At 41.0% G+C, this 14,934-nt stretch overlaps 1 protein-coding gene and 1 non-coding gene across 3 annotated transcripts in view; both read left to right on the top strand.

The window, feature by feature from the left end:
- The first annotated feature begins 489 nt into the window (after positions 1–489).
- Positions 490–609, top strand: LOC142137258 (small nucleolar RNA SNORA47). The gene has a single exon (XR_012687900.1). It is a non-coding gene; the product is annotated as a small nucleolar RNA SNORA47 (small nucleolar RNA).
- A 2,482-nt stretch (positions 610–3,091) lies between these two features.
- The window catches only part of LVRN (laeverin), a 132,550-nt gene continuing 120,707 nt past the window's right edge, over positions 3,092–14,934 (top strand). For both annotated transcript variants that reach the window (XM_075179493.1, XM_075179484.1), the window contains exon 1: positions 3,092–4,038. In XM_075179493.1, the coding sequence (XP_075035594.1) occupies positions 3,272–4,038 (767 nt within the window). In that variant the 5' untranslated portion in view covers positions 3,092–3,271. The remainder of the gene's footprint in view (positions 4,039–14,934) is intronic.

Here is a 14,934-nt window from a genome sequence, read left to right as displayed (position 1 = left end):
AGATTGGAATAGTAATGTGAGATATGATGGCAAGACACAGCAACCTCCAGAAACAAGTTCTGAGTCTGTATAAACAGTTTTTAGTAGCTGGGAAAGACAAACCTGGATTTGTGCCCCAAATTCAACATGAATTTAGAAAGAATGTAAAGATACCAAGGACTAACATCATGATCATTGAATACCTCCTGCGGCGTGGAAAGCGACAGCTGGAGCAGCTAAAAGATGTACATACAATACAGCTTGGAACTTTGATCAAAACCTCTTCAGACAAGGAGAAACCTCCCAAATATACATAAATGGAACAGGTGACTTGTGTTGGAATACCTAGTATACAAATGTAAATATTTGGTGGGTTTTCATTGTTCATTATATATATCCCATATCTTAAAATTGGTTTTGCTTGTAGAATTATGTAGTTTATTTTGGAACACTGATGGCAACACAACAGTAGTAGTATGTATGGAGTGGTTTGAAAATAGCTGAATGGGTTGGAGGCCTGAGAAGGTGGAGCAGTCTCCTATACTGCTTCTTACTGGTAATTTCCTCCTATAGTAACACTGCATGTGCTTGTTGCCTTCCTACTTATGTTGGGAAATGATCTGGCATTTTCCATTAACATAATCACCAAATTTGTTTTATGCCTGTCCCGGGTATTCTGTAATAAATATATTGTTTCAGGTTTATGTCACCTAGGGGCATATTTAAGAAAGCACGATATTGCTCTTACCGGGTAATTAAGGTGCCTCCGTGTCCTCCGCAAATTTATGAAAGGTGCACCGCAGCAGATATCGTGGATATCTGCTGCTTTGCACTCCTCTTCATTTTTGGGAGCAGTCACCATTTAACAGTATGGTGACTGCTCCCAGCTGCAATCTAACAAGTTCCGAAAAACAAGCTGGCGTACATTATCAGAAATGAAAAAATCCAATGCTGTCAGCTCTGCTCCAAAGAGCAGAGCTGGACAGCGCATTTGTGTGGAGGGATCACATGATCCCTCCCTGTCACTCACCGCTCGCTGAATTGCAAAGACAGAGCAGGGATCTTCGAACTGCACATGCGCAATTGAAGGAAGAAGAGGAACGAAGATGACCAGTAGGAGATCCTAGAGACATCGCGTCCCGAAGAGGGGGGTAAGTTTGATTTTTTTTTATCACAGAAACAGCAGTTTTTTGGAACTGCTGTTTCTGTGATCCGTTTTTAATAAAATTGAGAAATAGTTCAATCCTTATCCATGCGATAAGGATTGATAACTATTTATAATTTCTGCCGATGATTGATATATGTGCCCCCTAGTGTGATAATGGGAGGTGTGTCTGTACAGTAACTATACGGAGACCATGCTGTAATACTCTTAATAGAAAGCTAGGTATAAAGTTTGTGTTTGTAAGCCATGTTCTAATTAGTTTGACCTAGAGCGGATGTTAAATGTGTAACGTTGCATTTCGACAGTGTAGGGTGATGGCTTTTCACTGTAGATGCCTACTTATGCAACAACTTTTAACTGCAATGCAATTATATTTAATTAGACCATATACACAGATGTCCAGATAATGATTTGGTATGGGGCAGGACGGTGGTGTAGTGGTTAGCACTTCTGCCTCACAGCACTGGGGTCATGAGTTCAATTCCCAACCATGGCCTTATCTGTGTGGAGTTTGTATGTTCTCCCCGTGTTTGCGTGGGTTTCCTCCAGGTGCTCCAGTTTCCTCCCACACTCCAAAAACATACTGGTAGGTTAATTGGCTGCTTTCAAATTGACCCTAGTCTGCCTGTCCGTCTGTCTATCTGTGTGTGTGTGTTAGGGAATTTAGACTGTAAGCCCCAATGGGGCAGGGACTGATGTCAGTGAGTTCTCTGTACAGCGCTGCAGAATTAGTGGCGATATATAAATAAATGGTGATGATGATGATGAAATATATCAAGAAGACCCCTCATAGCATGTTTATTGCTTGATATACATACATACATAACTACACAGACATTTATAGTCAAAATTGGTGTTATGTTATCAATGTTTATTTTTTATGTTAGTTGTAATGTGCAGTATCATTGCTAGTTTTAATGTGGGGTTTTTATGATTGTTTTAATTTACAGTATTTTAGCTTGTGTAAGCAATGATTTTTCTTGTGCGTACAACCTAGGCGAGCCCTCTGGATGTCATATAGTGAGTGGGCTGTAGGTATCGGAATTCAGGATGTGTTAATGCTAATAGCCTTATACTCAATTGCGCTATATTACATGCGTTTTATACGGAGGTGCCTGTACAATTTACAAGTACCTGTACTAATATTAATATATATTACGTCTAGCCATCATACTTTCACATCTTCGTGGACCTAGCCAGCTTTCCAGAAGAAGTAGAGGTAGCTGTAAGTAGTTGTAACATATATATATATATATATATATATATATATATATATATATACATATGTATTTGTGTTATTGTATATATGTGTGTGTATGTATAGATACATATAATATATAAAACATTTAAATTTTTCATTATTATGTTTAGATACATGTTAAATAAATATTCCTTTTATGATAGAATTGGTCAGATTAACTTTTTAATATTCACCATCTACTTGTAACGCTCTCTCATGCATGATGACACTATGCTCTTAATTTCAGATCTTAGGGGCCCCCCTGTTTTAAGTGCCCCGGGCCCCCCAAAGCCTTAATCCAGCTCTGCCTGGCGCCCTAGGCAAGTGCCTAACCTTGCCTAATGGGAGCGCCGGGCCTGCTGGAGAGTCACAAGTTGTTCAAGACAGTTATATGTGATAAGATAGTCATGACATATTAATAAGCAGTAATGGTTTAAAGCTAAAATAAAATATGAGCTCCATCCTGTCTGAAAAGCCCCGTGCACACATCTTTGTGTCCTCCTGGTAGATGCTCGTTTATCTCACTTCTGAATTCTTCAGTTTTATTTCTTCTTCACTCTCTTTGTTCTTGCGACACACTCGCTGTTTCTATAATTATTATCATCCCTCCTATTCATTTTAATCTCCTTGCGATTGCGTAATGCTTTGTGTATTTCCAGCATATTTGTCTTCTATAGGTCTGGGAGTTGTACTCTGTTTCTAACATTTCCTCTGCACAGTTAGATTATCTCACTTTTGTTTCCTCCTGTTGAAGATTCCCCAACCCCAAATTTCATTGAGCGCTTCCCTGCACCCTCCCCTGTCACCCTGTGACACACCCAGCGATAGCCGGACTCCAGGACATATCTCCACACACACGGCAGGCTGGGTGTCACTGACTCTGTAACATGGGACCCAAGACTTCCTCTGGCTTCTACCTTAGTAGGATGTCAGCTGCACTGCTGGCACTGCTACTGGTTGCCCTGCTATTGGCACTTACTGTGCTGGGTGCCCTGTATGCCAGAACTACAGCAGCGGACCACCAAGAGGAGCAGTCTGCCGTCGGCACTTTCACTCTTGCTAACTCAACCGATTCTCCAGTCCTATCTACCTTACCTACGGAGAGCAGTGGACGCCCTGGCATCTGGGACAACTGGCGGCTGCCCCATAACCTGGTGCCTCTGCACTATGACCTGGAGCTGTGGCCAAGGATGCAGCCAGATGAGGAGGGGAACTACCACCTCTCGGGGCAGGTGAACATTACTGTCAGCTGCGTGGACGGGGCAAACGTTGTGCTGCTGCACAGCTACAGACTGAACATCTCCCGAGCAGCGCTGACACTGCTGGAGGGAGAGCGCAGTTACAAGAGTGGCCAAACAGACAGCAAACATTCCCAAGTAGCGCTAAAACGGAGTGATGCGGTCACAGGGAACCTCTATGAGGGCGACAGTGACTCGCGTTTACAGGAGACAGATGTCAGTCCCCTAGAACCGGGGCAGAGCATTGTCATTACCAGCATGTGGAATTCAGCGCTCAATCAGTATCTGGTGCTGGAGCTGGAGCGACCACTTGTAGCAGGAAACCTGTACGTGCTGGAGCTGCAATACGATGGCTTCCTGAGTGATGACTACTCAGGACTGTTTATAGTACACTATAAAGACTTTGATAGACAAAAGTAAGTAACAGAAGCCAATAGGTAAGTCATCTAATGTATGGTGCATTCTTTGTATAACAAACTTTTCCCATAATAACTTTAGAATGTAAAAGGAGCTTAATGTTATAGCCTTTGGAATTTAGTACTATAGCTAAATTTATCTAATAAGTCATCCCCTGCTTATTATTATTGCTCATAAACAGTCCAGGACATTTAATCTGCAGTCTATAACAATGCATTTTAAATGAGCAGCACATGTGAGTTGATCCAGTGATGGGCAGGATCCAGAAGTACAAAGTAGATGCGTAGAGGAGGATGGACAGTGGGACTAACTGCTCCGATGTTATGTTCTACAACAGAACATTGTACAGCACTATTTTAAAGGTACATATCTTCTCCTACACTATTCTTTACACATCATTAGTATCAGAATTTCAAGATACACAAGTAAGGGGTTTATCAACCACAATTTACAATTATTTTAAATTTTAGTATATTATTATGTTTTCAAAATATTACATTGCTTTATTTCATGATACTTAATGATATTTTAAGGGGTCTGTAAACCATCATGTAACTTAGATTTATTGGCATGTGTACACCCTTCTGCATATATTACTATAGACATTGCTTTATATTTTTTGTTTTCCTGTTTTTCTTATCAGTCATATATGTAATATGTGTATATAAACCTAGGGTTATAAGGGCTTAGCAAAAATTGCAAGAAGACAAATGCAAAGGCTTTAAATTAAACTAATTTGAAGTATGAAGCACTAACAATATTCTGAAAACATGGAAAATGAATATATATGAGGGAGGTAGTGGATATGCAGAGTTGGATGCATATTTTCTTAGGGATGTTTCCCTGTCCATTTGAGCTTACAGTCTGGGATTTGTTGCCTGAGACACAGGGGTCTATGCATCAAGGTGTTCAAGCACTTAAAACATGTGGAAACAGCTGTCTCTGCATGGTTTAAGTTTAATTGCTAAGCATTGACTGCCTAACGGAGGAGATTTCACAGAAATCCCCTCCGTTATGCAAATACTGTGCAGCATCGCATCCCCCATAGATTAATTTGGGGACAGAAATGTTCTGCAATGCATGAAGCTTTGATAAGCATTGCATTGCGCAGAGAAGTAACGCTATCTCAGATACATTTTCAGAGGTCTTCCTTGCAGAACAAGGCCATTCCCACTCCACAAAATGACTTGAAATATATCCCAGCTCAAAGCTGACAGAGATCAGGTCTCGCCCTATACTTTTAAAGCAAATAGTTCATGAGCATAGTGCAATAAATAAAGTTAAATAATGAGCAGCATGCCACCCCCCAATTCTTCAACCAGCCCTAGTGCGAGACAGCCTAGGCCGGTTATTAATCCTGTGGCACGGTGTGCCCCTGCTATAGTGAAAACCTGCCTCAATCTGGTCAGCGCAGGGCTGGTGCATCTGTGGGGTGGAGCAAAAAACAGCATTATCGCCGCTCTCAGAGGCTATAAACTGCATTTACTGTACTTCCTGGAGGTAGTCTGTGGGAAGGAAGATAATTAACAAGATTGGGTCCATTGGAGTGGCAACGTTGACACACCGATGGACCGAAATTCCTAAGACCATGCACATTATACCAAAAGTGTACAAAAACTAAATAGACAAGTCCAATTTTCAAATAAATTTTAATTGAGAAAATAAACTCATCCTTTTTTTAAAACCAAAAATGTTGTTTTCTTGTTTGAGCCATCTTAGTCCAAAAAATAAATAAAGACCCCCACCCACACTACAAATAACTGCGATGAGCAAGGTTTTGGGTAGATTTTTATTTAATTAAACTTTATTTGAAAGTTTTGTATATGGCTTTATTTTTTTTTCACTGTTATGGTATAATAGGCGGGGGCAATGTTTACCCATTGTTTACTCATTGTGTTTGCACGTCTTGTTAAGGGCCCCAGCACCCACAGCTCAGAAGGTTTTAGTGCCTTTCAACTGGAGTTTTATAGCCACACGAGGGGGGGGGGGGTGCTACTGTTTTTTGCAGACATCCCCCCATTGCAGCACTAACCCTACTCCTGTGATCTCCCTGTCATAGTTTATACTTTTCAACAATGCATTTTCTATAGAGTCTGCCATCTCTCCACATATTGAAGCACACTTTTAGTTTGCAGAGGCTGCTCCTGAGCGTGCACCTTGGTGTGCTCACCTTTCAGCTTAAAATATCCTCCCTACAAGATCTATATAAACAAGGTTGTGTGTTGCATAAGCATAGAGCTACAAGAACAGAATAGGGGGTAAGGATGCAGTGCCAGCTTAAGAGCAAGGGAAACAAGGCGTCCAATATGTGACAGACCCCGGTTAACACATTAATGGGTTTAATGGGAAGACAACAGTTTAGTGCTGTTTATAGTTTATCTACCTCCTGCCATATTCGTTTAAACAACTATACCTGGAATTGTGTGCAATGTGAATGAAAATATAGAACACTTTATTCCAGTGTGTTTCCATTTTACTTGTAGTCTTAGTTAAAATTGTTTTACACGTCCCTTATGGTAAATTTTAGTTGTTGGTTTTAATTGTGATTTGTCAGAAGAGGTTTGAAATAGTAGGATGTTCAGTGCAACAGGTGGCAGTGTATAACGGACTGTGAGATGCTCACACTCAATTAAATGGCTTTAATCCTTAATCACTAAATGTTCTTCTCTCTCTAATACCAATTCCGGCTATAAGCATTTACCACAAGCTGTGTGTAAGGGCAGGTTTTCTTCAGCTATTCCACTTTGCCCCAACATGAAAGGTTACCTCCAGCGATAACATTGGCATTGGTGGTGATATCCCACAGTGGCGGTAAGATTGGCAAGGGCTTCTACTGTGTCTTTACATGGCAAAGCCTATGTAACAGGTATTATGAAGGTATTTGTACTACTACTACCATATCTATTCAGTTATTGTCTTCTAAGGATGGCAACAGGGGAGGGCTGGCAAATTTTAGGCTAGGAAAGTAAGACTCGACTCAGCAGCCTATTTTAAAGGGAAGAAATGCAGGTGGCCCAGTGATCCAGCCCAATGTAGTCCACTATGGGGCCGTCCCCGGGGGGCTCACTATCAGCCCCCTCCTCACCACATCCCAAAGTAGCAGTTCTTCTCTTTAGCCTCCTTCTTACTGCTAGCTCCCATATTACTATCCTCCATAATCCCAGAGAAGACACACAACCCTGGGCCTAATAGTGTTGTTTATAAATTGGGCGTAACTTACACTCAAAAGAGCTGCATATAAAACTAGTGCATTTACTCCCATATGTTGAGCCCTATGGATATTAAGTTCCACGCAGGTCTGTGCCAATGGCATATGTGCCTGTTTTACGCCAAGATCCTGTCACAGATACTTATGTCCAACTTACACCTATGTTTTTATCTATGTGTTTTATAAGCAACACATTTCCTATTAGGCAACAATAAAACTTTAAAAACCTCTCTAATACAGCAGAAACAACTCCCATCTCGTGTACAATGCGAGCAACGAAGAAAGAAGCAATCAGCGTCAGGAGTGCGCTAGAGACTGTCATAATCTTGTCTTTGCACCACTGTAAACAATACAACTTTCTTAGTCGTATATATATATATTTTTCCCGGATTGCATCAGCAGTTGCATGAACTTGTCATTATTGTCAAAACCATATTACATTTCCCCCTGTCCCGCCTCACCAAGCGCAGGCTGGCAAAGTGGCAAAGGCACTTAAATCTGCGTGGGTGAATATGTACGCGGCCACTTTCTAGATATGCTCAGAGCAATTTCACGCAAAGTGCGTTACACAATTTGACGTAGTAATCACACTACATCAGCCCTCTTCTGTATAGTTCATTAAATAGGGAATAGCTGAAAGTTGAAAATAACATTAAAAGGATAAAAAAGCTAGAGAATAAAAAGAAAGAACAAGGATGGCAGCTCAAAGCTCATAATATAGTCACTTTCATAAAAAAAATAATACGAGTTGCATAGCTATGCAGACACCTCTATATACAACGCTTATTAATTGGTCTCCTATGAATAAATTAGTCCAGTAACATTCAGGTGTAAAAAATCAACACATTTATACTCTGTGCTTTTATCCTGTTAAAGAGATGACAGTCGCATTAAGAAAGCAGTATCTGGAGACTGTTGTTCACATTTTAAGAATAAATAGGTTTGCATTAATAAAAGCTGAACAGAAATGGAATGTTGCTATATAATTTTCTACACTCTTAGTACCTCTTTGTCCTAAGTACAGAATCGAGTGCCCATAAACTACTATCCCTCAATTTTAAGCTTTTTACTTAAACATGTTGCAATCCATTGTGAAATGTACTTCTACCATCTTATAAGCTTTTCTGTGCAATCCCAGTATTATTATTTTGACTACTCTTTAAAACCAAATGTTATTTCACATTTTCTTGTAATTGCTTCGGGGAAACCTAGACATTTATTTGAAATTCTGCTTTTTGTTTTGTAATTGATATAGAATATTTGGCCCGAAGCATCAGTTCTAGTGACTTCGTAAATTGTAATCCATCTAAAATCTCTAAATATCACTTAAATGTTATCTCCTTGCTTTGTCTGATTTTTTTCCTGTCGTAACATTCAAACTGCAACTTTTTCAACTACTCTCCTATATTCAAATGTAATAATTTTCAGTTTCTATTTCTTTTTAATAGTTTTCTATTTTTACCCATGCTTTCATATACTTTATTAGTGTCGCTGTCCTATGGTTATTTTACTGATCTGCTCCTCATCCTAAATCAGACAAAGAAGAACTTGTAAAACAAAGTACGGTACATGGGCAGATTGGGATACTCGGCCCAAGTGGATCACTTTCCTATTGGTAATACACATAGGTGGCCAGCTAGGTAGAGATCCAGCCTTTCGGCACTAAGCAGTCACAAGATGAGTATAAGCACAAGCTGATAGCATGCTCAAAAGTGATCTAATCAATTCTGACCAGATTATTGGGCATTGCACTCATTTCTGGGACCATACCCACTAATGCCAATTTGCACATGTTTGTCCAGCTTCATAAATTAAATAACTAAGCCAGTGATACCATACACAACCTTTACAGTTTAGCATAACCCTTACAAGCTTGTGTGCATTGTCACAAACTAAGACACGAGTACCTCCTCTATTTTATTCACTTTTTTTACTTTCTTAAAATAACTTTTGTTTAATCTCTTGACCCAATGACATTAAAGCCAGAATGTTGAATTCCTAGTAGTGTTTGTCTGCAAGAACTGTTACGATGAGGTTGGTAATCCATTTAATATAGTAAAGTCAGAAGTATGCAATATGTTTTTTTTTTTTTTAACTATTTATTTTGAAAAATAGCAGTCATGTACAGATAAGAATCAACAATTAGTGGAACCGCCAACACAGTGGAAAACTAGAGGGAAACATTTTAGTGAGTTTGTCGGGTGTGTAGTACCACCTATAGTATACTTTATACGTGTTCTCCTTCACCAAAGTGGAAATAGAGCTGGTGGCAACTTGCTCCCTTATGATTTCCCAATAATCCTCCTCTGGGGGGGGGGGGGGGGCAGATCTCTCTCCCACTCCCTCTCATGCCTACCTCCCGGAGGTAAAAGTACATTGAGGATTAGGCTGTAGATAGAGGAGATGGTGCCCCTACCCAAAGGTGAGGAGAGACATAGGGATACAAAGGGAGATCTAAGAGGGGGGAGAGGAGCCCCCCCGAGGAGAGAGCCCACAAAGTGTCGTATCTGGAAATATTCATAGAATTTAGGATGGAGACTTGGATATTTAGAGCGTAGATCATCCCAGGAGATAAAGGCCCCCTGAAATAATAGGTCTCCGACAAATCGGACTCCCGCAGTGATCCAGGGACTGCAATATGTTTTTTGATGATCTTTAAGAACAAACTTTTGGCTTGTGACCCAGTTTAACACCAAGGGGCCTATTTATCAAAGGTTTCCCCCCTGTAAAATCCCCAAAAACAACAGTTTTCGTGGATTAAACACCAAATTGCTATTTATGATTGTAGCATCGCAGCAGATATCATATCTGCTGCTTTGCATCTCTTATCGTTTTACTGAGCACTCCCTATAACAGTGTATGGGGAGTGCTCAGTAACGCTATTTAACAGTAAATGAAATTAACTTTTCAAACATGTTAATGTACTCCAGCTCAAGCTGGCGTACATTATCATAAATGAAAAGTTTCAGTGCTGTCAGCTCTGCTCCGAAGAGCAGAGCTGAACAGCGCATGTGTGGAGGGATCACATGATCCCTCCCTGTCACTCACTCTCTCTCTCTGCAACTATAATTGCCGAGAGAGAGCAGAGATGTTTGTGCGCATGCCCAAGGGTTTCACTCGGCGCATGCGCACTGGAGTGACAAGAGGACCCCCGTGGATCGCATGCTGCTTCGGGAACGAAGAGGCAGTGGTAAGTATGTTTTCCACTTCACAGGAACAGCAGTTTTTCGGAACTGCTGTTCCTGTGTTGCTTTTTTAATAAATTTGAGAAATAGTTCAATCCTTATCAATGCGATAAGGATTGAAAACTATTTTTCATATTTTGAGAGCGTTGATAAATGTGCCCCCAAACCAGCTAAAGTCCAATGATTTACTAAATTTTCTTTGGTAATATCTATTAGAAACCACTAAAATACAAATGGAGCTCTATATATAAAAAAGTAGCTATTAGTTATAGAGCTTACTGAATACCAACACAACCAATAGAAAACCAGGAGACAGGTCAAAGCAAGGTAGACACAGTATAATCTGCATCAGCAGAGGGGAATTGATGTGCTCATAATCCACACCCAACTGAGATTCAGAAGCTGACCATTGTGTAATTGAGGAACTCTCCTCATTTTTTTTGAGGAACTGTGTATGTGTATTTCAACAGCCGCCTGAGTGTGCCTGTAGTGTTCTGCATGTCCACCTCCCTCTGATACTCTGACTCTGCATTTTTCCCCCTGTGCCTTTGTCATCCACATCAGCATTCAGCCACACCATAATAACTCGTCAGATGTGCTTACTATCATTACACTGTAACAACTCCTTCAATACTTTACAAACATTTAGGGGTATATTTACTAAACTGCGGGTTTGAAAAAGTGCCTATAGCAACCAATCAGATTCTGGCTTTCATTTATTTAGTGGATTCTACAAAATGACAGCAATAATCTGATTGGTTGCTATTTTTTCAAACCCGCAGTTTATACCCCTTAGAGATATATTTATCAAAGGGCAAAAAAGGTGCTTTTTTTTGTGTTGTCAAAGGGTAATGCCGGTGATAGCTTTCCCATGCTTTTGCATGGAGAAATCTATTTAATATGAATCTCTTAACTTGTGATTTGTCCCTTGGCACCCTAAGCGGCTGCTGTAGCTTACATAGTGTTAGCACAGGTCCTGTATACTGTAGCTACCAAGGGCTAGATTTACTAAACTGCGGGTTTGAAAAAGTGGGGATGTTGCCTATAGCAACCAATCAGATTCTAGCTGTCATTTTGTAGAAGGTACTAAAAAAATGACAGCTAGAATCTGATTGGTTGCTATAGGCAACATCCCCACTTTTTCAAACCCGCAGTTTAGTAAATCTAGCCCCAAGTCTCATGAAACAGCTTTGTTTTTCATATATTGTCTTTTTCATACTTAAAATCTAAAAACAACCAGTCAGTGAATTGTGTATAATATAATCCCTAGATTTTACACTTTGCCTGTGACAAATACAAGGTTTCAGGATTACATTGCTATCTGTGTCAGACTATGTTTCACCTATAAATTTAAATCTTCTTTTGGGAAGCAGCTACTGATAGTCAGAGGTGTCAGTGTTCTGCATTCTCAGAACACTGAACTAGAGCATGAAGCTTTCGTTTACAAAACTCCACTTATTTACCAGCAGTCAGAGGCATCAGTACAATATTTGCTGCATTATGAAGCTGAAGCTTTACATTGACTAATATGAAGAAAATCACTTTCTAGTCTTATGATATGTTTTTTGCTTATCCAAATCCCAAGCCATTTAATTTAGTTGAAAATAATGCAATTGATGTCCATGTGATTCTGCTATTTTGCCAGAGAGTCATTTCACAGTGTGCATGGCAAGTTAAGGGGCAGGGTGGAAATACTAACTATCAGACTGATTGAATAGTTTCAATTTGCTTTTGATTACAAGGACATTTGAGCAGATAATCTGACTCTTAGTCAGGCCTAATGCATTTTATATGCACACAACCAGGGCTGCCAAGAGGAATTCAGGGCCCCGGTACAATAAATTCATGGGGCCCCCCTCATAGTTGAGTATGGTAAAAAAAATTGCAACGCCTTACGGCGGCGCAAAAAAATTCAGAGGTGTGGTCATGCATTTGGGGGTGTGGAAAATGCACCATTGGGGCGTGGCTAACACATCAAAATCACTAGGCTCTCAATTCACCCGAGCGTCACATATGTCCAAGCACTCCTGACTTTCAGGACATCTAGCACCAAAATGTAGTATAGAAAAAATGCAGTGTGTACACAAAGAGTTCAGTCTTGGCCTCCACCTTACATTGGGCACAACACTCACCAAAAATTGACATTGTTCCTACTAGAATCACAACATTTCACATACTGTCCTGTTCTCTCCTACCTGTTCTTCTCACTTTCACCACCTGTTGCTGCATGTTTCTCTAGTCGCAGCTTGTCTGGATCCTGGAATGCTGGGGGCCCTATTTGGAAAAAAAGAGCTACATTTAGATAATTCCAAACAACCCTGGCGTTAAATCAATACCATCCACGATTAATAATTAGGCCTTCCTCCAGCTCCAATATTACAATAATGTGCCCCTTCATCATCGCCATGCCTTATGATCACACTGCGCCCTCCATGCTGCTTTTGCCCCCTTCATCTGGCTCCCCTTCATCACACTATACTATGCTGCTCCCCCCCCCTTTTTCAATCCCACTGTGCCATGCCTCCCCCCCTTTTTAACCCCACTGTGCCATGCTGTCCACCATTTTTTAACCCCACTGTGCCATGCTGACCCCTGTTTATTAACCCCACTGTGCCATGCTGCCCAGTTTTTTAACCCCTCTGTGGCCCCCCTCATTTTTTAACCCCTCTGTCATGCTGCCTCCCCTTCTTTAACCCCTCTGTGCACCCCTCATTTTTTAACCCCTCTGTCATGCTGCCCCCCCCCCCCGTTTTTAACCCCTCTGACATGCTGCTTTCCCATTTTTTAACCCCTCTGTGCTCACCCTCATTTTTTAACCCCTCTGACATGTTGATTTCCCGTTTTTTAACCCCCTGTGCTCCCCCTCATTTTTTAACCCCTCTGGCATGCTCCCCCCCCCTTTTTTAACCCCTTTGTGTTCAACCTCATTTTTAACCCCTCTGACATGCTGCTTTTCCATTTTTTAACCCCTCTGCGCTCACCCTCATTTTTTAACCCCTTTGTCATGCTGCTTCCCCATTTTTAACCCCTCTGACATGCTGCTTCCCCGTTTTTCAACCCCTCTATGCCCCCCTCATTTTTTAACCCCTCTGACATGCTGCTTTTCCGTTTTTAACCCCTCTGTGCTCCCCCTCATTTTTTTAACCCCTTTGTCATGCTGCTTCCCCATTTTTAACCCCTCTGACATGCTGCTTCCCCTTTTTTTAACCCCTCTATGCCCCCTTATTTTTTAACCCCTCTGACATGCTGCTTTTCCGTTTTTTAACCCCTCTGTGCCCCCCTCGTTTTCCTCCCTTCACTTACCTTTTCTCCTTTCTTGGTCTTCTCTGCTGCTCTGTGCTCCATTGCTCCAGACTGACTGAATGCTGGGCATGACATGATGACATCACACCCGGCATTCAGACAGTCTGAATAGAGCACAGAGCAGCAGAGAGGAGGGATGCCGGCTCCGCGATCAGGTGCGTATGTTTTTTCTTTTTTTAAACTAGCCTGCTCCCCCCACCAACGATTGAGCATCCCCCCCCCCGCCGCAAAAAAAACAAAAAAAAAAAACAAAGAAGAAAAGAAAAAAAAAACGTTTTTTTTTAAAAAAAAAATTTTTTAAAAAAATCAGCAGTGCAAGGGCCCGGGCCGGGCCCCCTGACATGCCGGGCCCGGGTAATTAGTACCCGCTCCCCCCCCTCTCGGCGGCCCTGCACACAACTAAAGCTGGGTACACACTACACAGTTTTCATCCAATAATCAGCTAAATCAGCCGACATACGACCTCTCGTTCAAAAGTCGGGTCACTGTGTGTGCAGTGACACGATGGTCGAAAGTCTGCCCAAATGGACAATTGTCGCCTCATTTGGTTGGTCGTACCGTTTAATATTTTCATTCCAATCTCGTTTCCGATGTGTAGTGTGTATAAACTTCCGCCCGATCCACAACAGTGAGTATGAAATTACAGTCATTGCTTACGACAACATGGCTGTAAAAAGTCGCTAAAGGGACTTCTGCTCTTCCCTTTATCGTCCTAAACAAGGCTAGTGTGTATGCAGTCCATGGACCGAGCGATCGGAACATTGATCCCATGTAAAATCGCTCGGCATAAAAAGTTGGTCGAAATTTCTGTAGTGTGTACCCAGCTTTACCCACGTCAGAAAACTTACCTTTATTTATCTCCATAATTACTTATTGTGGGTTAGGTAAGGAGACAAAACATTTCCAAAACAAAGAACTATCATAAAGCACCTGTAAATGTTGTGTAGAATTAATTGTAACACTGTAAATTATTTAAAAAAAAAAAAACAAATATAAAAAAGCTACAGTTTTGACCTTATTAAATAGACTAAATCTGTGCATAGAAAGGTTTAGCAACAGTTACAGAAGCAGCAAAGGAATGTTTGTGTTTGTAAGGCAAGGAGTTTAAAACAATTAGGAGGCTATTTAGAAAGCACAATCAGTCCAACCCGTAGTCTAAAATCTGCTTTACTCCTGCTATACAAATTATATATGACTAG

The sequence above is a fragment of the Mixophyes fleayi genome, chromosome 1, assembly GCF_038048845.1.
Source record: "Mixophyes fleayi isolate aMixFle1 chromosome 1, aMixFle1.hap1, whole genome shotgun sequence".
NCBI classification, from domain to species: Eukaryota; Metazoa; Chordata; class Amphibia; order Anura; family Limnodynastidae; genus Mixophyes; species Mixophyes fleayi.
The sequence above is the reverse complement of the archived record's forward strand: the minus strand, read 5'-3'. Positions and strand labels throughout refer to the sequence as shown.